General features: G+C 50.5%; 1 protein-coding gene and 1 pseudogene across 1 annotated transcript in view; both read left to right on the top strand.

Annotated features, from left to right (window-relative positions):
* Positions 1 to 2,998: 2,998 nt before the first annotated feature.
* UNC13A (unc-13 homolog A) overlaps positions 2,999 to 26,869 on the top strand; it is a 60,489-nt gene continuing 36,618 nt past the window's right edge. The window contains 11 exon segments of the mRNA XM_006904285.2: positions 2,999 to 3,020; positions 12,221 to 12,250; positions 12,963 to 13,062; positions 14,812 to 14,929; positions 16,619 to 16,742; positions 17,404 to 17,477; positions 18,605 to 18,659; positions 20,505 to 20,540; positions 23,174 to 23,381; positions 25,415 to 25,951; positions 26,431 to 26,539. Of these exon segments, the coding sequence (XP_006904347.1) occupies positions 2,999 to 3,020; positions 12,221 to 12,250; positions 12,963 to 13,062; positions 14,812 to 14,929; positions 16,619 to 16,742; positions 17,404 to 17,477; positions 18,605 to 18,659; positions 20,505 to 20,540; positions 23,174 to 23,381; positions 25,415 to 25,951; positions 26,431 to 26,539 (1,413 nt within the window).
* On the top strand, positions 18,077 to 18,192 carry LOC112477147 (annotated as a pseudogene).

Genomic DNA, 26,869 nt, shown 5'->3' with positions numbered 1-26,869 from the left:
ATTTTCCCTGTTTGGTTTTAAATTTAGTGCAATTCTAATCAAAGTCTCAACCAGGTTTCTTCATGGAACCCAACAAGCTGAGAAAAAGCAGAACAACCCACATGCTCCTGAAGAAGGAGTATAAATGGGATGACTGGCATTACTAGCAGACAGCAAGGATTCTATAGAACTTCGCATAACAGGGATGGCCCTGGGACAGAAGAGAGAGCCAGAACAGACCCCTGCATGGAGCAGGCATCCTGCAACCCTGAGTACACGTGTGTTGGTCAGTGCCTACAGTTAAGTGCACATGTACAAAAACTTGCTTCATGACAGTTTCCTTAAAGAGTATTCGGATGATGAATTGCCCACATGGAAGAAATATGTAATTACATTTTATCTCACTCTACACTCCCAAATAAGTTCCAAGAGAGGTCAAGATTTGACTGCAAATGACAAAACTCTAAACTGTAGAAAATGATATGAGAATATCTTTATGATACTGGAGAAGGAAGGAATTCCTTAAACAAGACGGAATGTGCATATTGCAAAGAAAAAACTGATAAAGTTGAAGAATTTAATATTAAGTGCAGAGACAGAAAGCAGATTAGTGGTTGCCAGGGGCTGGAGGAGGAGGGATTGGGTGTGACTCCTCATGAGCATGGGGTTTCCTTTTGGGGTGATGAAAATGTTTTAGTACTAGATAGAAGTGATGATTGCACAATTTTGTAAATGTACTAAATGCCACTGAATCGTACACTTTAAAATGGTTAAAATAGTAAATTTTTATGGCACTAAAAAAAAAGAAACTTAAAATTAAGAGCTTTGTAGAGACTCCCCTTGAGGGTGGGCTGGGCTTAGTGATTTTCTTACAAGAAACAGAGTAAGGCAAGGGAAAAAACAGTAACTTGACAGAGAATAAAGCTGGCAGGTAACCCCTTATCCAGGTAATCAAAGTTAACATCACCTGTGATGTCATGTGGACATCAGGGACCTCTGGTATGGTGTGACAAGGAGGGAACACCATCTCTGTGATCTTCTCCCCAAACCCCATAATATCAGTCTAATAATGAGAAAATGTCAGATAAACCCAAATCAAAGATTGTCTACAAAATACCTGACTAGTAGTACTCTTCAAAAGTGTCGAGGTCAAGAAAAATAAGGAAAGACTAAGAAAACCACAGATAGAAGGACAGAGAGATAGAATGACTAAATGTAATGTATGATCTGGATTGGATCCTGGACTAAAAAGAGATCATTAGTGAATAAACTGGTGAATTTAAAGTTTGCTATTTAGTTAATAATAAATGCCTATGCTAATGTTTTCATTTTGACATATATACCCTGTAATCCCTGTAATGTTAGGTGTTAACCTTGGGGGAAGTTGGGCAAAGGATATAGGAACTCTCTATCCCTTTATAGTTCCATAACTCTGTAACTTTTCTGTATATCTAAAATTTTTCCTAAATAAAAAGTTTATTTTTTAAAAGGTTATTTTTTTTAAAAAAAATAAGAGCTTCTGTGCAGAAAAAGACAGCATAAATAGAATGTAAACAAGCCACAAAATTGAAGATTTTTTTTATGACACATGAAACCAACAAAAAATTTATGTCTAATATGGATAACTACGTCAAAATTTTAAAAAATATATAAAAGACTTGAACAGGCATTTCATCCTAGGAAGAAGCCAATAATCAAAAAAAAAAAAAAGTTCCTCTTCATGAACAATCAGAGAGCAAATTAAAACCAAAATGAGGCACCATTTCGCCCCCTCCAATTTGTCACAATTCAAAGACCTGTACAACTCAAAGTTTTGGCAAGGACATGGAGCAATCAAATGCTCATATGATGCTGGTTCTATGTAAACTGATGGAGCAACATGGACAAGAAATTTGATGTTATCTTGTGAAGCTGATCCTGTGGGTATCCTATGATCAGCCATGCACCAGCCTATATTTCTGAGAAAGGTCATAAAAGCTTGGTTGTAATAAACTCAAAGTGGAAACACTCTTAATATCCACCAACTGGAGAATAGATAAATAACCAATAGTGTACTACTCATTCAAAGGAATACTATGTGGCAGTAAAAATGCATACATTACACTGACAGCCTCTGGCACTGTTCTAGGCACTGGAGGTACATAATGAACAGGTGTGCAGGGCACCTGCCCGCATGGAACTACCCAGCTAGATGTGTGGGGAAGGGTGGTGAGGAGAGCTGTGTTGGGGTCAAGGCCCAACCAGAGGAAGATTTGGGATCTGGGTTTGTCCAGAGAGGTGGAGTAAAGGCTCAGTTTGGGAGAGTCAGGAAAGTCTTCCTGGTGGAGGATGTTTGAACTGGGCACTGACGGATAAATAGGAGTTTGCTAGTTACATAAGGGAGTAAAGGATGAAATCCAGTCCAATTGTGTATAAAGATCCACAGGCTGAGTGGCTTACAGAGAGTGAAACAGAGACTCAGAGATACCTAGACCCGCCGTGGCAGAGACACAGAAAGAATGGACGGAAAGAGGCTCAGAGGGAGATGCATAACGAAGAAAGACAGGAAGACAAAGATTCAGAGGAACGGAGAGACCCAGGGAGTGACAGAGATAGAGAAACCGAGGCAAAGAGAGATGTAGAGACAGAGAAAGAGATGCTCAGAGAGTGTAGAGAGACAGCAAAGGACTCAAGGAAAGCCGAAAACATTCGGAACCAGAAAGGAAACTGTGTGGGGGCGGCCACCCTCAGTCACTCTGGTCGGTGAGCCCCCACCTGCTCGAGTCCTTTAAGATTCCCCCAACCCCAAGCCGCCGCGCCCCCGCCGCCGCCCCATCAGGCGTCCTGGGGCTCCACCCGCCTGCCACACGTCAGCGCCACGTCAGGAGCTGTCCGAGGCCCCAGTGCTGAACCAAGATGGCCGGCGGCGGAGGCCCGGCCCCGGCGTGAGCCGAGCGCGGGCGGCAGCCCCGGCCATGCCCCAGCCCAGTGGCCGCTGAGCCAGACCTGACAGAGCCGGCCCGCCGGCGACCCCAGAGACATGTCTCTACTTTGCGTTGGAGGTAAGAGGCGAGGCTGCGGGGCGGGAACCAGTGTGGACCGGGACTGGTTTCGGGGCCCGTGTGGATGCGACTGGGCGCTGGGGCGGGTAGGGTGGTGAGCTGAGTACACGCGGCTGGACTTTTGAAGGGGTAGCCTTTGTAGAAGAGTGAGGGTGTCTGATCTATGTAGACACAGCTGAGCTCTCAAGGGTTCCTGGTGGCCGCTGCCGAGGGTCGCGTGGTCATGGCTGAACGCTGAGACCCCTGTGGACGCCAGTAGGGATCTGGGGCTCTATCTAGAAACGGTCTAGACTGGGACATATATGTATACCAGGTTATCAGGAGGCCCGTGTGGAAGGGGCTGGGCTGGGTAGTTCGAATAAATCCTGAGTACTTGAAAGGAGCCCTATGTTGTGGGTCCTGGTCCTCATGGATGCAGACTGGGCTCGGAATTCGAAGAGGAGTGCAGGGGGAGGGGCCTCCAAGCCCTCGGCATGTAAAATTTGGGTGAGGGGGCTCGGCCTTCATTACAACCGCGAGCTCTAGGAATCCCCCAGCCCTGGGTGTGGAGAGGACTGGGAAGAAACTGGGAGACCTCTCCCCTTGTCCTGAGAGGTCTGTGGTTGGGGGTCTGGGAGAGCTTTTACGGTTAACTCTTTGGCTTCCTGAGTGGGGGGTTGGGGGAATAGCTCGAGGGCCTCCCCCCTCCCTGCCCCTTCCAACACTCTGGAACGCATATCCAGCTTTCTCCGAAAGGAGCCGACCCCTTGTAGGTGCGGTGCTCCTGGCCACCCCTCCTGGCCCATCCTCACTTCACCCACTTTGCGAGAAAGGGGAGGAGGGAGAGATGGGGTGGAGCTATTTTGGGGCCAGAACGCCATCTGTACAGAGGCCCACGCCCAGGCCTACGCTCTGCACTGGGGTGAGGGAGAGAGAGAAATGCGGGAGGGGCATGGCCGCCCCCAACCTCTGAGTGAAGCCAGCCCGCTAGGACCCAGGCATCCCGGACACTCCTGCTGAGAACTCGGGCTCTGGGAGACCTTGGGCGTCAGGGATGGTGGTGAACAGGGGCTCCAGGCTTATAGAGGTCTCAACCTTGTGTTTTAAGGACTGGGGTCCGTTCCCTCACCCCAACTCCCTTCAAGAGGCCGGGATTGGGGGAGAGGTGTGTCAGCCAAGTCTGAGATGTCAGGCTTCAAGAGACCTTAGGCAGCGGGGAGTGTGCGTGTGTGTGTGTGTGTGTGTGTGTGTGTGTACGTGCGTGTGTGAGGAAGAGCTGAATCCCGACCTCCGCCAGGAACCCGATGGGCAAGCCGGGGAGCCGGGAACCGCCCCCGCCGCCCCTCCCCCTGCTTTCCCTCCCCCCTCTGCCGCTCCATTCACAAACCCAGCCCTGCCTGCTCCCCGCCGCTGCGCTTCCCTTGTGCAGATCGGGCGGGGCTGGCCCAGCGTGGATGCTGGTGTTCTTAAAGAGACAGGAGCCTCCTTTCTCCGAGCTCGTTCCCGACGGGCGGGGCTGGTGGTGGCAGAAGGGCCCATAGATCAAAAATCTATTCATCCAGCCCTAGCCTATGGAGTTAGGGGACTGGGGAGGTGGAGGGAACCCCCATGCAACTGCCACGGACTTGGCCTAAGGGAAAGGGGAGGTGATGGTCCAAGTCTCCTACTGGCCTCTCCTTTCCTCTAAGTTGTCTGGCACCTGGGGGAAGGTTGGGTAGGGTGAGGAGTTTGGGGGTGGTGACTGGCACTGGAGGAGGGAGTAAATGTGGATGTTCTTGGCTGATTCTCTGCTCCTCTCACCCCACTCCACCCTGCCTCACATCTGAGTTCCGTTCCTCTGGAAGGTTTGCCTAGTTGGGGAAAGGGGGGAGGGTGGAGAATCTCACCCTTAACTCTGACGCAAACAGGAGGCTGGGATGCAGGGGTGGTGTGAAAGGGGGCAGTATGAAGGGTGAAGCTTCCTGAAATGGAGGCCTGGGGAAAGAACTGTGTTGGATGATTCTGTGGAACCTACAGGGATGGAGTCATTAGCGGAGTAGACGGGAGTGGGGGGGGGTGTCGCTGAAAGGGACAAATCTGGGGATGAGACGGGGGTAAAGCCCTGAGGTATAAGGGAAGCAGTAAGATGTTGGGAGAGGTTGAAGGGGTGAAGCACTGGGAGGGGTGAGGTGACTGGGTAAAACCAAGAGTGGGGAGGGGAGAGAATGAGAAGGGAGAGGAGGCAGGACAGCAGTGGAGCCAGGCTGAGAGGGCTTCCCATGGGTCTGAGCTTATCCTTGGCATTGAGGAAATATCTGGCTGTCTATCCAGGGTCCCACTCACAGATGCCCATACCTGCACACACATGGGCTGACACCTCAAACCCAGACTTGCCCCATGAGGACAGAAATGGTCAAGATCCACCAAGGCTCAATGAAGACCATGTGACTGCACCAACATGGACACACACGCACACGTATATAAGGCACAGTTTGCCACCACAGACATGGTGCCTGCAATACAGATATGTGTGTCTCCACATGCACACACAAGGATGCGTCTACATGTACTCGATGCATGTTCACAATATCTATGTCTCTAAAAGATCTGCTCATCCCTAACACGTAGACGTATACCCATATATACCTGCTAGGGCCCCAAATCTCTAAGAAACACACATGTATGCACATATGCACATGCCAAGGTATGTGTGTACACGTATTGACGACACTTGCCTGAACATTCAAAACTCCCTTTGAACGGGTGAATGATGATGCATACAGGCACATGATTATGTATATAGCTTCACACGAGTGCATACATGCATGCAAGTAAACATATATGCTGCAGAACTGCATCACACATACGCCATGTTTTTCTACCTAACACATCATCCACAAGCTCGCATGTACCTAAGCTCATACATACCAGCATGTCCCACATGCAGTCACACCCCACTCCCCAACACATATGTGCAGACCCTCACCTGCATTCAGATACCGCACATGAGCACATGTCCCTCTATACATGCATGTATACACACTCATGTATACACACCTGCCTGTCCTGGTAACGCAAGCAAATACACACACAAACACATATAAATGCAAGCTTACCTCCCTCCAATACATGGGAGACTGCCTTGTACAGGCTTTGCCTCTGCCCTCCCATTACCACCCCTTACCCCAATCCACTTGCTAGTTCTTAGCAGAGTCCTAAGGCTGTGAATACCAAGTGCCACCTGGTTCTTTCATGCATGCATTCATAGATTTACTTAGCAAGCATTAACTGAGAACCTACTATATGCCAGACACTGTTCCTGGCTCTGGGGACCTAGCCCTACTTCTGGTCTCATGCTGATGGGGTCAGAGTGGGAGGGACAGAGAAGGGCTGAGGGACCTAGAAGGAGGGCATCCAGGGTTCTTCCTCTGGGAAGCCTGCCCTGATCTCCCTACCACCATTTGCCTAGGTCTTAGAAGATGGGGTGGGGGCTAAGAAGAAGGGAGACAGTGCTCTAGGTGGCAGGAGCAACACGTGCAAAATTGTGGTTGTGGGGATTCAGTGCCAGACTTTTTTATGTGCCCCATGGCATTTTACCAGGCTGCTCAATGTTTTAAAGGCTTCATAAATATTTGATGAATGAATTTTGTGTACAAATTAGCAAATGTGTGTGAGGGTGAGTTTTCCTCACAACTGATAATAATATCAACAAGGAGCACCATTTATCCGGCATTCTACAAACAGTGTTGAGGACTTCCATGCTCCTTGCCCTCTTTAATCCTTACAACAACCCATTTTACAGATGAGGAAAGCTGAGGCACAGGAAGGTTCAACAACTGTCTGGCTCCACAGAGTCAGAGGTGTAACAGCCTGCTGGGAGGAGGGGGTGATGGTTGATCCTCCTGTCAGTCCCCAGGACCTGGGAGACATCCAAGTCCCTTCCATGGAGTGAGAATCTGTCCTGGGATTGCCTTCTTTCTTCATCCACTCAATAAGCAAACATGTCATGACCTCTTCATTCATTATGGCTGTTCTTCTGCCCCTCTCACAAAAAGCCTTCACAAATCCCTCTGCTCCTGGCTGCCCCGTTTCTGATACCACCCAGCCAGGAGTAGTGTGCATCTAGGTCTTTGCTGTCACCATCCTCATAGGATGCCCTTCAAGGTTGGCTTTGATTTGTCTTCGGGATTGCAATCTTAGCTGCTTCCATAACCTGGACTTCACTTTCCTTCCACATTCAATGGGCCTTCCTCTGTGAGGTGCCAACCAGGACACCTTGAGTCCAGCAGGTTTGGGTTTGAATATTTAAATCTATTACTTTTTGGCAAGTCCCATACCCTCTTTATTTCTCGGTGTGCCGATCTGTAGAATAGCACCCACACCCCAAGTTTTCTGGAACTTTCCAATGAGATGAAGCACACAGAGCCATTGACACAATGCTTATTCTGTGGAAGGTTCAATAAGTGTGAGCCAAACACAGGAAAATCAATGCTTGTGTTTTTATTAATGGGGCCTAAAGCTTTCTTGAAGGAGGTCTGTGGGTGTAGGACATTTCATGAGAGCTCACTGTGTTCTCAGGCTTAGGAGGGCTCAGCAGTATACAAGTGGCAAACAAGGTGCCAAGTTCATTGGAGGTATGGCTCACACATGCAGTCACACCCCACTGCCAAGCATATTAGGGCCTGGATGGCGAGTTCAGCACCGCGGACAGCTCAGAGTACAGTGGGTTCAGTGCTGTGGACAACATGGGGATGGCACGGCGAGTTCCCCGTAGTGGACAGCTCCTGCTGCAGCGGGGCCGGGTCTCAGGGCAGGGCTACTGGGGAAAGAAATGACATCATCCCTTCATTTGACACTATTTAATGAGCATCTGCTATATGCCAGGCCTAGTTCTAAGTGGTACCTGATAAACAACACAGATAGAAATCCCTATCAACGTTCTTGGTGTGTTTTATACCAGAGGCTCTGGCTTATTTCTGTCTTTGGAGGGTGGAGTCTTCTCTCCCTGATGCGAAGCCCATGGAGCCAGTGTCCTTATCACAAAGCGCATGTCCGCCATCAGCATCACATATGAAACTACCAAACATCCCTGAATCTATTTCTGAATTCTCCAGGCTTCTCCACCCTTCCTTGTAGTGTCTTCTGATACCCGGTAAGCATATCCTGTAGGGGGGCGTCATTCAGAGGCTTCTCTTGAAGGGCTGGAATCCTCTACTCCCCACCCCCACCCCCATCCCCCAGGCTTGGCAGGTCATGGACTAGGTACCCCAAGACCGGAGTCCACCTCAATTAGAATCCAGGGGCGTTCAGGCTGGGGGCACACTTAGAATCCAACCAAATGCTAAAAATAGTAATGAGACTATTAATTATAATAATAATAGTAATAATAGTATAATAATGCTGATCCTAATAATGATAAAGAAGAAAGAGAGGGAGGGAGAAGAGAAGACAAGAGAACAAAGGGAAGGAGAAGGAAGGGAGACCAGCTAGCCCTACCTCGCCCCATTTCCCAGATGACAAAATAGGCCCAAGGACCGGCAGCGCCTATGGTAGTCCTGAAACCCTGCACCCACCTTCACCGATTCTGTTCTTACCAGCGTCTGCCTGTGCAACCACATTAATCAGTCAGCGCTGATGGGGTCCCCAGGGACCGTGGAGGCCGCGTAGACCACTGACCAGGCCTGATGCGGTATCTCTCGCCAGCCAGCAGGTCAGAGGTGCCAGCAGTGGGTACCACCCCCCCACCCGCCACTCCCAGCTGTCGCGTCGCCCACGCCCTCTGCGTCTACGCGTTATAAATAGCCTCATGCGTGTGACCAGGAACTCGCGGAGAGGGGTGGCGCTTCCACCCTGGTGACCCCGATACCCTAGCGCGGGCGGGGGAAGGTGTCGGGTGGAGATATGATGACGATGGTGGTGAAGGCGACAATGACTCGGGGACGTTTACTGAGAGGAAAGGAGGAGGGGTGGAAGGGAGAGAGAGGGAGAGAGACTTGGATCTTTCTCTTAGCCGCATGGGCCCTTCCCTGAGGCCCCTCCTTCCTCCAAGCCCTCTTCTACCCTGAGCTGCTTTCCTGATACCACCCACCCCTCCGAGTTCCTCTCCCTTCTAGGGTTCCCCTCCCCCACTACCAGCCTCCTCCAGCAATCGGAGCCCACTTCATTTAGTTGGCTCCTCCCCCTACCCCATATCCTACTTTAAGCTCCCTTCCCCTTGAGCCCTCCTCCCTACTGAGCCCCCTTTCCTGATCATATATTCCTCTCTGAGCCCCCTCCCTTATGCTGAGTTTCCCCTCTTCCTTCTGAGTCCATGAGGAACATATATTGATCTTTTCGTCCTGAACCCCCTGAAGGGGCCTAGGGGCCTGAGCCTGGCCTTCGCTGTCAGAGATAGACCCCTCTAGTGGTCTCTCACTGCTAGTGGATCCCAACTGAGCCCATTACCCTCTGGCCCTCCGAGGCTTAGGGAGCCAGAAAGTGGATAAAGGAAGGGGATGGGAACAAGAGAGACAGAGACAGAGGGAGAAGGGAATGAAGGAGACAGAAAGGTAATGACAGAGGCAGAGAAAAACAGAATAGAAAGAGGAAGACAGGGAAAGACACCCCTGCCCCCAACCCCTGCCAGCAGAGGATGGAGGGCAGACTTTGGACAACTGGCTTCCCCTTTGAGTCTTGTCCCTGATCTGTAAAAAGGGAATATAGTGGCAGCTGCAGGGTGGGGCCAAGGCCAAGGGTTAACTAGACTCCAGTTAACCCTTGATCCCCCTAAGGCCTGGCACCTATCTCCTTGTTTCCTTCCTCCAGCTCTGCCTCTCTTCTATCCTGCCTGCCCTCCCTAGTGGGGATCTATGAGTCTCTTTCTGTCTCTGATTCTCATGACTTGTTATCTCCACCCCTTCTACCTCCTTCCTTTTCCTTACTCTCCCCCATGTTGGTCCCTCTGTGTGTGCGCCTTTCTCAGCCACTGTGTCTCTCCCACCATTTTCCCTTCCTGACCTGCTCCTGCACCCCTTCGCTTCACAGAGTCATCAGGTTTGCAAGTTGAAGCTCCCTCAAGGAGGGAAGCCTGGGGCTCCTGGTGCACACAGTCCTAAGTGCCCTTGAGCTTCTCTCAGCCCCAGGGGTAAGGGTCTGGGTGAGGGAGCTCCTTGTGGGCTGGGTGTGGCTGAGGGTGTAAGAGAGGGCCAGTGGGATAGGGGCTGAGCGAGCATCCAAGAGAGGCCTTTGTAAGAGCAGTCATGTGCCTCCAGTGGCAAGGTGAGGAAGACAGGACATGGCAACTGATTTTCAGTGTGGGGTAAAGAGACAGAGAGACAGAGACAGAAAATACAGAGGGATACAGAGAGAGATAGAGTGTGCGTGTGTGTACGCACACACACGCGCGCACACACGCACACACACACGCGCACACACACACACACACGCACACACACAGAAACAAAGCCAGATCTAGAAAACCAAGGAGAGACTGTGATGGAATGAGACAGAGATGGAAGCCCAGAAAAGGGAGTTCACTTGCCCAGGGTCACAGAGTATGGTAAACTGAACCTGACTCCATCTGACTCCATGCTGTCATGCTCCCCTCTCCCAATGCCCAGCCAAGGGCTCCATCCTCACTCGACCTCTCAAACCCAAACCCAGGTGGTGGGGTGTATATGATGCCCAACCATTTGCATTTAAAGCCTGGGTCTTTTGGAGGCATAGGAAGGCATTCATTCCTTCTCTGGCTCGGCAGCTCTGGGGAGCTCACTCAGTGTTTCCGGGTCTCAATTCTGCCCCCACACCCACCAGGAATGAACAGTATTTATTGACCAGCGTTTAGAACCACTCCACTTCTGCCCACTCTTCATATGAATTCTCTATTTACTGGCTCCATTCATCTGCTTTTGCAAGATAAAAATTCAAGTGATGGAACAGAGATACAAAGATGGGAGGCCATGGCGTTTGCCTAGAAAAAGGCCAAATTTGACTTTCAAAAGAGAAAAACCACAGTTCTGTTACTAGGAATTTACCCTCCAACTTACTTGCACATACTCTTTAAGACATACAGAAAAACGCAAATGTTCTACAGAGGATGTAGAATACTACCATTTGTGTAGGAAATAAAATAATATACATATGCCCATGACTGCTGACACTGGATTACCTGGTAATGTTGATTGCACTTGGGAGAGAGAGTGAGGACTGGGTAAAGAGCCTTATTCTCGTATAATTTTTTGGTTAGTTTGGATCTTGTAAAATGTGCATGTATCGCTTACTTAAAAATATTCATTTGAAAGGGAAAATGGAAAAATGTGGCAAGGAGAGGATTCAGTTTGGGAACAGGTTTTAGGTGGGGCGGAGAGTGAATGGTGGAAAAAGACCTTGAGGGCAGCTGCAGGACACAAGAGATGTTAAAAGTGAAAGTTTAATATCCTGTGAGAAAAGCCAGCGAAGAACTAAATTGCTTTGAATCACTTGGGACTGTGGGTTATGTGAAATCTGAAGAGACTGGACCACATGGGACCCTCACATATATTTAAAGTGGCACCTTTCACAGACGAGTGGGACAGGACAAGCTCTAACAATCTCTGGCCGGGACTGGGATGTCTCTGTCTGGAATGTTTTGTTCCGCCACCCCCAGTCATCTTTGAATATTGAATATTGAATACCAAACAGGAGAATGGGGTCATTGGAGATTGTCTCTCCCCGCCCCAACCCCTCTCCTTCCCAACTGTCCTCCTTTCTCTGCAGCAATCCCAGAGGGCTTCTTGTGGGAGGCCTCTCCTACCACCTACCCAGCTCCTTCTTTTGAATCTTATTTAATTGAGGGTAAAGGCATAGCTGGAGGGGAGAAGCTTCAGGTGAGTTCGATAGGGATGGAGGAGGGGCAGGGACTGCTCCCAGGGTCCAGATTTCTTCAACCCCTAGGTCTAGCTCTGCTCATCTGTCTGATGGCTTCTTTCTCTCCCTCTCATCCCTGCCTCCCTCCTCTTCTTATTGTTCCTCCTCTGTTTGTCTCTTTGTCTGTCTCTGACTTCACCTCTGTCTTTATCTTGTTGGCTTTTTTTCCCCGGCTTGGTCTCTTCCTCTGTCTCTTTTGCTCTCTGTCCTCGCCTCTGTCTTCTCTGTTTCTTTCTGTGTCTATCTTCTCCCTGTCTCTCTTGTCGTGTCTCTATTTTGGTGTGTCTCTCTGTGTCTCTGTCTCTCTCCTCCCTTCCTCTCTCCCCATCTCCCTTCCCTATCTCTGTCTCTCTCCACAGTCAAAAAAGCCAAGTTTGATGGTGCCCAAGGTAAGTGGCCTCTATACCTGTCCTGTCCTGTATTGTCTGTCCATTTCTAGGAGAGATCAGAGAAGGGTTCTGAGCTAGTGGTGGGGGATTTGGGTTCTGTGTCTGCTGAGCATCACGGAGACTGTCTGACTTGGCCTGGGGTCCAAGCAGTCTCCCCAGCCATCTCCTGAAGACCTCAGTGGGGAGTGGGGCTCACCCCGAGCCAATGGCCCTTCTCAGGATCCTAAGAGATAGGGTGGAGACTCTTAGATCAGGCTCCAGGTGGAGAAAGTGAGGCTCAGAGAGTTTTTATAGTCACTTTTGTTCCCCTGTCTGGGGCCTCAGTCTTCCCAGCTAAAAACCAAGACTGTTGTACGTAGATTTTTTTTAGGAGACATAGTTATTTTTTAGCAGCAGGTTTAGGCATCCCAAAATTCCATGGCTCCCTGCACCAAGGCCCCTCCCTTGTGTTCTAAGGAACTGGGGGTTTAGGGAACCCTGGGAGCTGGCCTGAGGGTAGTTGGGATGCTGGGGGCTCACCTGGGGGTGGGAGGGATGCTGGGGACTGTACTGGGGGTAGGGGGAACGCACAGAAGCAGTACAGTATGTTGGACCTGGAGGTGGCTCTAACCACACACACCTCCTGGGGGATCATAGCAGGTAGTCTAGAGCTTGGGAAGTGGCGTGGGGAGTACCTGAGTCCCTGTGCTGACGCTTACTCTCACCACCACAGAGAAATTCAACACATACGTGACTCTGAAGGTGCAGAATGTCAAGAGCACGACCATCGCTGTGCGGGGGAGCCAGCCCAGCTGGGAGCAGGATTTCATGTTGTAAGTCTGACTGGACCTGCACAGCTTCATGCTGGCACCTCACTGGTTCCACTGGGTAGAGCCAGACACCTGTGTGTCCTCTGGGACTCCCCTCCCTCCTCCCTTGGACCCATGTCCATCAGCTTTGCCTCCAAAGCACTTCCCGAATCGTCTCTTCCCTTTATCTCTGGGGCCACCGGCCAAGTCCCTGCTGCCGCCAGCCTCCGCCCTGGCCTCCTGCTGCAATCCGCCTCCTGCAATCTGTTCTCCAGGCAGCCAGAGGTATATTTTTAAAACTGCAAATCACATCCTGTCACTCTTCGAACTTGTTCCTGGTGTCAACCTCAGAACAAAACCTATACTCTGCCCCACAGCCCCCAAGGAAGTTTAGCCCCTGCGACCTCCTGCCAGTGTCTCCCTCCATCTCTCCCAGCTTACCTGCCCAGCCCCAGACACCTCTGAGAGGTTCCTCCAACATGGCTAGCTTGTTCCTGCCCCGGAACTTTTGCACTCGCTCTTCTCTCCCCTTCCCTGCCCCTGCCAGCTGCCTCCTTCTTATCCTTCCTGTGTCACTTCCTTAGGGAAGCCCTCCCTGACTACCATCCTCAAGTTGTAATTAAAGAGTAATTTCTGTTCTTGCTACCAATTGTTATTTTAGTCATTTGTGTGAATTTTGGACACATTTCTGGCCCCTGCCCCTGGACTGTGAGCTCTAGGAAGGTAGGGCCTGGTCGGTCTCTGTCCCTGTTCTGACTTCCATGCCAAGTATGGGGCCTGGCACACCTTAAGTGCTCAACAAATATTTGCCTAATCATTGAATAAGTTCATGACCTGGACCCTCACCTTGACCTAGAGCCACACTCAGGACCTCATGTTACATCCCACCTGCTCTGAGGATGGGAATATGTGTCATGCTCTCTTCTAAGGCTTTGAGTAAATCGATTTGCTACTATAATCCTCATTTTACAGATGAGGAAACAGAGGATCAGAGAGGCAAAGCCACCTGCTCAGTGTCAGGCAGCCTATATCTGGCAGAGCTGGGATTTGGACCCATTTGCACTTCCATGCAGAGCCTGGCTGGGGACTGTCGGTGGTGGAGGCCATGAGAGAACACAGTTGGGATCCTGGAGCAGAGGAGCGTCGGGGGAAGGGAGTGAGGAGCTGGCCCTACAATTCTAGGAAAGATGTAAGGGGGAGTCTCCAACTCCCCCAAAGCCAATTGCTGAACGACCAGGTTACAGTCAACAGATATATTCGAGGAGAACATTCCTTAAGATAAATCTTTGGCAAATTGGTAAATTCAGTCAATTGGACATTCACTGGGGGTAGGATCATTTATATACTCAAAGGCATCCTTATGTGATTTGATAGAGATGACACCGGGAAGGATGGAGGCATCCAGAATGCCCTTATCCTGGGGTAACAGGGAGCCACAGAGGGTGTTTGGGCATCTTCCTTGCTTTGCTAGAGTTCTCAGGGTCTGAGGGCTTAAGGAGGGGGTGGGCAAGTTGGTACAGGAGGTATGTGATATCTGTCCCACCCTTCCATCCCACCTTGGAACTCTGGTTCTGCTGTGAGACCCTAAGCATGTAACTTAGCCCTCTGGCTTCAGTTTCCCCTCTGTAAAACAAGAACTACTGTATTACCTTCCTGGCTAGGACTCACCCAGGCCTTGGTGTGAATACCAGTTGGCTGTGTGAGTAAACTAACTTTTTTGAGTCTCCATTCCCTCACTCTTGACCCTTCCTGCCCCCTCCCCTTTCTCCACAGTGAGATTAACCGCCTGGATTTGGGGCTGACAGTGGAAGTGTGGAACAAGGGTCTCATCTGGGACACAATGGTGGGCACCGTGTGGATCCCCCTGCGGACCATCCGCCAGTCCAATGAAGTGAGTGGTGGGATGAGGAGTGGGGAGGAATGCCTGGGAGGGGTCCAGAGGCCAGGGGCCTAAACAAGATGGACATTTCCTCCATCTGCTGACAATGTTCGTGTAGGTGTCTAGGGCTGCAGTGGGAGTTCCAAAGTCACCAGGGTCTAAACTCTTTATATCTTGATGCTCTGCCTTTCTTTCCATGTGCTTCTACCTTGCGACTCAGTGTGGATGCTGGAGGATCACCATTACATTTACATTCCCAATGAGGGAAGGAAGGTGGCAAGGGAGGGAGTTACCCTCTTTGTTAAGAGCCAAACCGGGAAGTTGCTCACGGCACTCCACTCACATCCCATTGGCCAGAACTTAGTCCACCTAGCTGCAAGGGAGTCTTTGAAACGTAGTCTTAAGTTGCACGGCCCAGCTAAAGATGTATTCCTATGGAAGAAGGGAAGGGATATTGTGGGCAATTAGCACTTTGTATAGGAGGAAAGCTATACTAGCCCTGAAAGTACTGGACAATCACATTGGCCTCCTGGCTTTAAGCATTTCCCCCTCCACTCCTTCCCCTCATGCTGAGCCCAGCAGCAACTTACTACCCTATGACCCTTTCCATCCTTCCCTCCCTATCTCCCTTGCGAGGCCTTCTTGATGGCACCTGCTATATTGCCAGCCTCATCTCCCTCCACATCCCAACCTCCACCCCTTATATGGTCCAAAGAAGGCCTCTGAGCCTTCACATACACTATTCTCTGGGCTTCAAGTGTCCCTTCCATCACCCTCTAAACTCAGCTCCCATGTCTTTTCCTCCAGGAAGCCCTCCCTATTTTCTCTCTGGATCCTTCGGCCCCCACCCCTCCTTCCTCTGGTCTTACCCTGACCTTGCAAGGCAAGGGGTGTCTGTGTCAGGCTCTGCCTCATGACTGTGAGCTTCTCAGGGGCCTCTTGGAGATCCTGAAATTGCCCCGCATGGGGTAGGCAAGGAGGAGACACCAGGAAAGGTTTATTTTCTAATGAATGGTGAGGGAGGAAATGGTGCAATAATCCAGGCAAGTGAGTCCAAAAGGAAGCTTTGAGGATGACCCAAAATTTCCTCAGTGACACCGCCCCCGCCCCCGCCGCCCAAGTACTAGGAAGGCCTGGTCACCTGGGGAAGCAATGACCCACGCAGGGGATCCTTTACCCTTGCCAGCCTCTCCCTAGAGTTGCAGAAAGCAAATTCCACAGATCACTCTCATTTGAGAGATAGAGAAAATGAGGTTCAGAGTAGACTCCACTTGCTGAAGTGGGAGCCCACTCTGAATGCAGAGGGCCTAGGGGTCCTTCATTCACTTGGAGGTCCTTACTGGATGGTGGGAGCATCAGGGCTTTCATATGACACCAGGGCTGCATAGCCCCTCTCAGGGATGAGAAGTGGCTCTGTAATGCTAGGACTGCCTCTGCTGACCCCCCAGGGCCCTCTCTCTGGGTCCTTGTCTCTGGGTTTCCTGGACCCACCATGTTGCTCTGGACTGGGACCTTCCCTCTGAGTCTCAGTTCTCTCATCTGTAAAGTGGGAATGTGGTCCTTGCTCTTGGGGTAGGGGTGAGATGGAATGAGGGAGACATCTTATGAGAGTAGGGGGCCTGCTGGCTGATTTGGAGCAGATATCTGATCCATCCCACTTCACCTGTCACCCTGACCCCTATCATCCCCTCGTATACTCAGGAGGGCCCTGGAGAGTGGCTGACCCTGGACTCTCAAGTCATCATGGCAGACAGTGAAATCTGTGGCACCAAGGACCCCACCTTCCACCGCATCCTCCTTGACACCCGCTTCGAGCTGCCCTTAGGTGAGTGTGGGGGCACAGGACCCTCGCCCAATCCCAGGAGAATGGCCAGGCCTGGGTGAATCCAGATGACCCTTATTCCGAGGACAAGTTTTCCCCTTCTAAGAGGAGAGAGTGTCCTGGCTTTCAGCGAGTCAGATGAAATGTGCACCTGCCATGTACAAAGCGCTTTCTAGCTCTGCAGGTGCACAGGTCAACAGTGGGCAACAAATGCTTTTTGAACCAGGGGGCTTAGATCTGAGCTGTCCTGGCTGGTCCTTGGTAAGATCTTCTTCGTCTGTAGGGGTGAACTAGGGACAGGAGAGAGACAGAGTCAGAGAGATAAAAAGAGAGAAATAGAGACACAGAGAGACATGCAGAGATAAACAAAGGCAGAGGCACAGAGAGGCCTCTCAAGCTTTCCTGGAAGCCACTCAGTTCTCCCATATCATCCTTCCAAGAACCCATGGCTCCGCTACCCTCATAATGTTAGAGTGCATCTCTGCCATCCTCCATTTATTCTCAAGGCATTGCTGGGGTGGGGAGGGATTGGGGCACCACCATGTCCTCCCTTCCTCTCTCCCCACCCACTGGAGACCAGGCCTATAGGCCTGCAGGACACACTGGATGGAGGCTGAGGGGCAGGCAGGGGCTTCCAGGCTCACAGCCAGTGCTCCTCTTCCAGACATTCCTGAGGAGGAGGCCCGCTACTGGGCTAAGAAGCTGGAACAGCTGAATGCCATGCGGGATCAAGATGAGGTGAGTGCCGGTGTGTGGAGGTCTCTTTTCTTCCTGTGTGTGTCTCTCTTGTCGCCCCATATCCTCCACTCTGTCTTTGTTTCTTTCTTCATTTGTCTTTTCCTATGTTTGTGTCTCTAACCTTTTGTAACCTGACTAAATCAGCAACCCATGTGGTCCAGGCTCTAAGCCGTGATGTCGGCCAGGAAAATGCAGTCTACTAACAGTGTAACAATTTTAACTGACTCAAGTTCTGCATTTGCCAAATACTGTCAAGGAGATACAGGTGCCCTGAAGCCGTTCTCATACCCACTCCCTGCCCACACCCCTCAGTTCCTCCAGGCCCAATTTTGGACTTTCTTAAAAGTTCTCCTCCCCCACCAGCCTTTACCCCTGTACCTCTGTTCTTCTATGCCACCCCCTTCTTCTTGGCTCCATATCCCCACAGTGCAAAGACCCAATGTGGCCCAGAAGACAGTCTTTAGAAGATGAGGGCAAGGAAGAAATCATGGGCAAGACTAGAACATTCTTGGGATGTGGTTCTATAGTGTAGTGGTTAGCACATCTGCTTTACACGCAGAAGGTCCTGGGTTCACTCCCCAGTGGAGCCACAGTCCATCATCTACGGCCATAGCACCCTGGACGAGCCTGATGTCTGATCTCAGAAGCTAAGCAGGGTCGGGCCTGGTTAGTACTTGGATGGGAGACCACCTGGGAAGACCAGGTGCTGTAGGCATAAGTAATAATAAATAAAAAATAAATTAAAAAGAAAAGACGAGAACACTCTTTAGTGAGAGGCGGAGGGCAAGGGGGCCATGCGCATATGTCAGGAATCTTCGTCCAAACCTCATCTCTCATCTTTACTCGACTCCTGTCTCAGTTCTTTCTGTCTACGTCTCTTCTCTCTGCTTCCCTCTCTCTTTCTCTCTCCCTCACCTGTATCTTTTTTTTTTAAATGTATCTGTTTCTCACTGTCTCTGTGTGTATCTCTCTCCCTCTTTGTTTCTCTGTGAACATCTGTATCCTTCTCCAGAGGGAGAGGATGTGGGAGGCACAGAGGAGTCAGGATGGAACACAACAGAGGCCTATCCTGGTCCCTTGGTTTCTGCCTTCCCTGTGACAAACCTTCTCTTCTTCCCTCCCCTCAGTATTCATTCCAAGATGAACAAGACAAGCCTCTCCCTGTCCCCAGCAACCAGTGTTGTAAGTACCTCTCAATTCCTCTTGGCATCCCTCCCCCATCCCATCCACAGCTGTTGTGCGTAACAGGTCAACTCCCCTCCAGAGTTACAGGTCCTAAGAGTGGACAGTATCCACGCACAGTGTGGTGGAAAGAAGAGATCTGGGACTTAGGTTTGAGTCCTGCTTTGCTTTGTGGCCACAGGCATGCTGGTGTCCCTCTGCGATCCTCACGGGCAGTCTCCTTGGAATGGGGCATCTGACAGCCTTTCACTCCGAGGGGACCCAGGACGTCTAAAAGCTTAAAAAAACATTTTGCAGACTCTTTAATTCCATAATCAAATTCTGAATGAGGACCTATAATTTATTCAACAAACTTTCACGAGGCTAACACAGACTCCCGAGCAGCCCACAGAGGCTGCAGACAGACACTGGCAGGCAGTCCTGCCAACACACAGGCGCATGTACAACGGACCAAAGCTGTTTCATTTACCCATTTTCTTAGATGAATAAACTGAGGCCCAAGAGGAGAAGCAACTTGCCCAAGGTCACACACCTGGCAGCAGAGCCAGGATTTGAACCCAGGTCTGAGGGACTCTTTCCACTGCACTGCATCTATTAATGATGATGATGATCCTGTTCCTCCCTAAAAGCTGGAGTTTTCAAGATTGCTTATGTCTCTTGACCCTTGGACACTCAGCTGTACCCAGACCAGGTCTCCATGGGCCAAGATGTCTCTCTCCCAAAAGTTCCCCAAGTCCTCTGGAGTGGGGAAGAAGTGACAAATCATAGAGTTCCAGAGCAGAATCCACACGTATTACACTTGTCCCCCACCCCGCCCTTCAACCTTTTTCTCCTGTTCCATCTGCTTCCTTATCCCCCTTTGCTCCTCTCTCATAGTCTCTCCTGTACCCATTGTCCACCCTTCCCCCATATGCCCAGGATGGTGATGATGGAGCATAGTGGGAAGAGGGGCTAGAGGACTGCAGTTGGGGGACCTTGTTCTGCTCTGACTTGGGGTGTGATACTGAGAAAGTCCCTTGACTTCCCTGCCTTCAGGGGCGGGGAGTCGTCTCTGCCCAGAAGGAATTACAAATGCCTTCCCCCTTGAATAGGGGTCACTGAAAATTGCGTTGGGGGCAGGGCCACGCAAGGTGGAGGCAGGAGCAGATGACAGAGCACTTGGGCAGCTGAACCAAAATGAAGGGTGGGTTCGATCTGGGAATGGAGACCCATTACCCAGCATTTACCTCCAAGTCCTCTTGGGAATGTTTCATCACCCCCCATTTCATGGAGGAAGCAGCTGAGGGTAAGAGGAGTCAGGATTCTGGTCCAAGGTGTTTTTTCAAAATGCCAGGTTTGGGGGATGATGGAGGGAGATGTGGTTCTCTCCCTGGCCCTGACACTCAGAGGCTGTGTGACGTTAGGCTGCTCACCCCACCTCTCTGAGCCCTGTTTCTTCACATGTACAATGAGCAGAATGATAAAAACCCAATTTAGTTTCAAATTTTAGGACTTCCAGTTCAATATTTCTTTCTCTATGCATGAGAGAGGGGAGGGAAGGAGTGGGGAGTACTGACCCCAGACTTCAGAGCTGGAAAACCCTGGCCCCAAATGCTCCTCTTTGTTACTTCCTGGCTGAGCCTGTGACCTCCTCGAAAAACATATTCTGCCTTCCTCCCAAGGCGGTGAGTGAAGGATTGACAAATGTCAGTGGTTAAAGTGATGCTTGGGGAAGATACCCAGGGTAGAAGGGGATCAGGGTACTGGGTGGGAGAAGGAGATGGGGAGAATGAGGAGGATGGGGAGCCCCCCTCTTTAAGCCCCGCACCTGCTCCCTTTTATTATCTCTGCCCCTTCTCTTTGTAGGCAACTGGAATTATTTTGGCTGGGGTGAGCAGCAGAGTAAGTACTCAGCTCGATGTTCTGGGAGGCCATGGGGAGGTGGGTGCCTTGGCAACTCTGAGGCCCCTGCCCCACCGTGCAGGGAAGCGGGGAGCATGTGGCTGGCACATTGGGGCCAGAGGACTGACTGGCAAGACCCCTTCCGTGCCCCCCTGCCCCCTGACCATTAACATCTGTCTTGGGTATCCTGCTCTGTCTGGTGGGGAATGGGCACTGCCATTGGAGTGGGAGGATTCAGGTGGGAAGAATGGGCATTTAGATGGGAGACCTGCCTGTCTCCAGCTGGGCACTGTGATCCCCTGTCCCCCCTACTCCCCATGTATAACCTCATCTCCTCTCCTGTGACTCCTTCCTCTTTTTGTCTCCCCATCTTCCTCCTCCACCTGGAAATGGACCCCAATGTCACTCAGAGGGTGGTGAATGGGGAAGGAAGAGGGAGGGCCTCAGAAAGGACAGTGGGCAGGGACGCCCAGGCAGATATCACTCCAGAGACCTCAGCTCCAAAGCCCTCTCATACACATCTTCCTCCAATTCTCCCCCGGGGGAAGGAAAACAAGCCATCCCCCCAATTTGGATGCCGAGTTTTCTCCCTAAGGAAGAGCTCCCTTACCCTCATGTATTGCCTCTTCCAGAGAAATCCAGCCCATTAGTCTGAGCGTGAATCTGTGTCCTTCTCGCTCCACCACCACCTGGTGGACAAGCTCCCTTCTCCCTCCAAGATCAGGGAAACTGTGTACATCTACTTTTGATCCAAAACAATTTGTTAAAAAGTCAGTCAGAAATAAATTTGGCCAGAATACGCATTAGGCAGACAAGAAGACAGTAACAACCAGCTTGCCACAAATAATACCATCAAAAACAAAGATGTTTTTGGTTAAAACCGATTTGTCTAAAGCAGATAATTGGGTGAAGAACAAAGATCATCGGACCAAAAACAGACTCTTTTGTCGACACACAGGTGTCTGAATGTCACTCAGCTGGAGGCAACAATTTGGTCGAAAACTATCTGGTAAAAAGCAGTCTGGACAAAAACAAAAAGGATCCAGTGGAAAGCGATTTGCCCCTCAAAAACAGAGAATTTGTCAGAAAAAAAATAATAGGGTTAACATGGCCACAGCCTCATGAGATTTGGTTAGAAACATCTTGTCTTGGTCAGGGACAATTTGGTAGAAAGAATGCCAATTTGGCCAAACACTCAGATAATTGGATAGAAAACCAGCCCCAGGGAAGGGGCTGGAAATTTGGTGACATTGACAATTTGTCCAGAGCTTTGAGAGAACTTGTCCAGGTTTCAGATCCCTCCCTTCTGCCTGATACTCACAAATGTAAGTCGTGGAAATTTGCCTCTGCCTTTCTATAATAACAGCAGTGCTGACGGCATGCAGCACATGACAGGGTCGTCGTGTATGCAGGGATAGGATCAAAAGCTTGTAGGTCACACTGGCCCAAGTAAGATGAAAAACCGGGAAACCAGTTACCTTGGTAGGGCCAGCTTTGCTAGCTGAAAATGAATGTAAGGTTTTACTAAAGGCAAAACAACTTAGGGAATGAATTAAATAGCATTTGACATAAAGCATAAAATTCATTTTTTAACAGTTTACCTCATTGATAAAATGGATCTATTTGTTGAATTTATAGAAACAGATACAATTAGCTGGAAAAGAATTAGAAGGTTAAAATAATAAAGCAAGAAAAATAGATAAACATCTGGAAAATGAGCAAAAATACTTAAAGGCACAAAAAAGTACAAGCCACCTTTTTGGTGTTTAAAATCACCAGTAAATTGATGCCATAGGCCACCCGGTCAGGGGTTATTTTTTTTTCCAGCCATTTGTTTTCAAAACAAGTGTTGATTTCTAAATAAATAGTCTCTCTCATCCTACCACAGTCTAACGTCCCTCAATACTGTTTCCTTCTTACAACGGAAAACAAACCAAACTAAAACATCCTTTAATTCTTATTAAACATCTGAAGTTTGGCAACCCCACTCTGTTTCATTTTAGCAACAAATTCTGAGTGTGTGGTGGTCTTGCCAACCTAAGGATCCAATCCTTTGTGAGGGAGATGGCACCTTCTCAGAGCCCGTTTTTTGTTCCTGTGCATATGAGTTCAGATCTTCGGCCTCCATTCTCAGATATCAAGAAATCTCTGACGGTTAATGGGCATTTTTTTCCCACCTTGTCCTCCTGATCTCCCTCCCAACTTTTTTGAGTGTTTGCATGACTCCTGTTATAGGAAGCCCACTAACTGATAGAAAAACTCATCTTGTTTTCAGAGAGCCTGGACTTTGGCAAAGTCCATTCTCACATTTGAGCTGAAGGACATCCCCCAATTTGCCACTGTCCTCCTCACATCCGAGGACTTTTCCTGGACCCAGACTCTAGGTCCAGTTTGACCCACATAAGGCAAAGCAGGGTTTTTGCCTCCCTTATTCTAAAACCTGTACCACTATTAACATGACCCAATATCCTTCATTCACTCTGATAAAGATTCCTCTTCTTGGGTTAGCAGCCAGTGAAGACCCCTGAAGTATGAGATACCGCTTTGGCCCCCATTGTGTTCTTTCTCTCTCTTTCTCTCTCTATCTCTCCCTCCCCTTCTCACCCTCTCCCCTCACCTCCTCTCTTTTCCAGATGATGACCCTGACAGTGCAGTAGATGATCGCGACAGTGACTACCGCAGCGAGACAAGCAACAGCATCCCACCACCCTATTACACTACATCCCAGCCCAACGCTTCGGTCCACCAGTATTCTGTCCGTCCACCACCCCTGGGTTCCCGAGAATCCTACAGTGACTCCATGCACAGTTATGAGGAGTTCTCCGAGCCACGGGCCCTCAGGTAGTCACTGTGAGGGGGGTGGTCTGTGTGTGTGTGGCCCTGTCTCCTGGAATGAAGAGAGGAGTAGGGGATTAGAGGAAGCTGAGGGTGTAGGTAAGTGGGTCTAGAAAAGAAGCATTCGTGCTTTTTTTGTGAGCAATAGAACCCTTGCTTTACCCAAAAATTTGCAAGAAAACTCCACGAAGTTGATAAAAGGGGTTCTGCTTTGGCTGAAGAAAGTCTGAAGGCCCCTGAAAGGTCCCTCTGAAATATGGGGGCTCTTTGCACTTCCTTTAAAAGTACTGTCTCCATGTACTCTCTAACTGGGCAGAGGAGGGAGTGGGTAGAGGAAGAGATGACTGTTAGTGGGGGGTGTGAGGCATGGTGACATTGGAAAGATCCCAGTAAGGAGCTAGCCTGTGGTCCCAAGGAGGTCCTGCCCCTCCCTTCCGGTGGCCTCTGACCTATGTTCCTGACCCACAAGCATGGGCACAGTGACTTCAGAGCTGCCCCTGCTCTGTCCAGCTGCCATCACCACTCCTTTGAAAGTAGGCTGTCCCTAGACCTTCCCAATGGGCGGGTTCCCTCGTGGGCCACACCACTGTCCAGCACAGTATGCTTGCTGGTTCTTGAGCCTGGGAGGCTCGACCTCATTCCTGCCGCCCTCCTCACTGACCTGATCACTCCAGCCCTGGTTTCCAAACAGAACAACAAACATGATATTAAACAGATTGAATATTTGTAGAGCACTTGGATAGATTGAAAACACTCCCATCTTTGCCAAAAGTTCTATTGGACAGCATGCACTGTACAGAGTTTCGGTAAAACATAATTTGAAGATCTTCATAAGCTTTCTACTCCATCTTTAGTATCAATCAGTATAATTTTTTTGCAGATATTTGAGTGAATTACTTTTATTTTAAAATTTTCTCCATTTCATATATACCATAGAAAGCTTGAATAGTTTACAGGTGGAGTATTTCGAAAGGAACTTTTTAAAAGACTGAGCATCTAGTCTAGACTATTTTTTTTAGCTCCAAGGAAATGAAATTACATACTCAAGATAAAACAAATAGTGGCAGAGGTGGGATGAGAACCAAGCAAGGCATGGTATTCCTGGCAGAGGGCATAGCAAGTGCAAAGGGCTGGAGGTGGGCACAAGTTTAGGGTGTCGGAGGAATAGCAAGGAGGCCGATGTGGCCAGAGCAGGAGGAGAGAAGCGGAGACAGAGGGAAATGAGGGTCGAGAGGTTGGACAGTTTGGGCCACACAGGGTTGTGGGGCATTACATGGGATTTATTTCAAGTGCACTAGTGAGCCTGGTAGCGTTTGAAACAGGGGAGCTATGTGATAGGGTTCATGATTCGAAGAAGCCCCTCTGTGGCATCCATGAGAAGCAGGGACTGTCAGGGACAGGAGTGGTAGTTGGGGCAGCATCTGGTGGAGATGGTGGAGCCCGGACTAGGGTGGAGCCCAGGGTGCAGAGAAGTGGATGCATTTCAGCAAAAGCTTGCGAGGTGGAGCTGAGGGCACTCATGGCAGGGTCAGCTGTGAGAGGAGGTCGAGGCAAGACGTGGAGGCAGGAAGGCCCCAGTTCCTGGCGAATGGAGGAGCTCGGCTGTAGGAGGACCAGGTTGAGGTAGGGGGACACCGAGAGCAGATGCAACCATGTTCAAGTTTCAGAAGCCCTAGGTATCTAAAGGAGCTGTGGCAATGGCACTGATTCCGGGTCCCCAGAACATGGGTAGAGCATTTGCAGCCCCCACAAGGCATATACAGGAGTGGCGTATAGTAGGTCATCAGTGATCACTGCTATCATTGATCGGGTTTATTGCCTGTCCACCTAGACCATAAATGCCATGAGAATGGGATTTTTGTCTCTTTTGTTCACGGCTGTGTTTCGCTGGCACATACAGTAGGGTCTGGTGCACAGTAGGCGCTCAAGCAATGCTGAGTGAATGCCTGTGTGATGGACCTGTGTGACGGACCTGTGTGACTGGGGCTGGGTGGGCAGTGGCTCTGTGCCCAGCCCCTGAGCCCCACCTGTTCCCGCAGCCCCACAGGCAGCAGCCACTATGCCTCCTCAGGAGAGCTGAGCCAGGGAAGCTCTCAGCTGAGCGAGGACTTCGACCCAGACGAGCAGAGCCTGCAGGGCTCCGAGATGGAGGATGAGAGGGACCGGGACTCCTACCACTCCTGCCACAGCTCAGTAAGCTACCACAAGGACTCGCCGCGCTGGGACCAGGACGAGGACGAGCTGGATGAGGAGCTGGACGAGGAGCTGGATGAAGACCTGGAGGACTTCCTGGAGGAGGAAGAGGAGCTACCTGAGGACGAGGAGGAACTGGAGGAGGAGGAGGAGGTGCCTGATGACATCCGTGGTTATGCAGAGCACCACGAGGCAGCTGTGGCTGAGCCCAAGGACTTCAAGCGTGTCAGTTTCCCACCAGCAGCCCCTGAGAAGGAGGGCAAGGCCCCAGCAATGCCCACTGAGGCCCCCGATGTGGCCAAGGTGGCCCCTGAGCCAGCCACCAAGGAGGTGCCTGCACTTGAGCGAGCGCCTGAGGCTGAGCCCCCCAAGCCTGAGGAGAGGTAATGGGAAGCAGCCAAAGGGCTGTCACAAGGTCACTGTGGTCAGTGGTGCCATGATGGAGTGAGCCTGGACCTGAGGAATGGGGGAGAGGAAGTTGTCACAGGGCCATGGGTTTATTGAAGGGATCAGGATATGTCTAGGAGGTCAGAGGGGGTTCAGTGGGGTCAGAGTGGTTCAAGGGGCTCATGAAGGAGTATTAGGGGTTTTGAGGGGCCAGACATTTTTCCCGGTTGAAAAAGTTACAAATGCATTGGAAGGATTCTGGGCAAATAGGATTACCAAGGGTCAGAGGGGCCAGGAGGATAGAAAAGGGAGCCAGGGGACCCAAAGGTGTCATAAATGTAATGGGCATGTGGAAAGAGAGCAGGAGCACTGAGACACAGTGGGTCATAGTGTCTCTAAAGGGACAGGCATCCCTCAGACAGTAGAGGATGAAGGGAGAACTGTCAGTGGAGACTCAGGATACACCTTGCCTCAGTTTCAGGCTGCAAGAAGATGAGGAAGGCCAGGAGGGTCAGGACTCCATGTCCAGGGCCAAGGCCAACTGGCTTAGAGCCTTCAACAAAGTGCGACTGCAGCTTCAAGAGGTAAGTGAGAGCCCTAGTCAGCTCACATCCATGCCCAATGCCCCCAGTAACCTCAGACTGGCCCCAGACTGGCCATGCCCACTTCCCCATTCCTCCCATGCCCCACAACCTTGGTCCTGTGCCCACCCACAGCATCCCATGCTATGCCCCATGGACAGCTTGACCATGCCCACTTCCCCACCCCATCCACCATGCCATGCCTCTATGCATCCTATTTCTTCCGTGGCTCTGCTCATACCAACCTGGCCCCACCCTCTCCTGCCCTTACCCTGGCTCCACCATTCCTGGCCTCACTCACACTGGCCTGCCCTATCTCCCCACCAAAGCCCA

The sequence above is a fragment of the Pteropus alecto genome, unplaced genomic scaffold (genome assembly GCF_000325575.1).
Source record: "Pteropus alecto unplaced genomic scaffold, ASM32557v1 scaffold160, whole genome shotgun sequence".
Taxonomy (NCBI): domain Eukaryota; kingdom Metazoa; phylum Chordata; class Mammalia; order Chiroptera; family Pteropodidae; genus Pteropus; species Pteropus alecto.
This window is presented reverse-complemented; position numbering and strand designations above follow the sequence as displayed.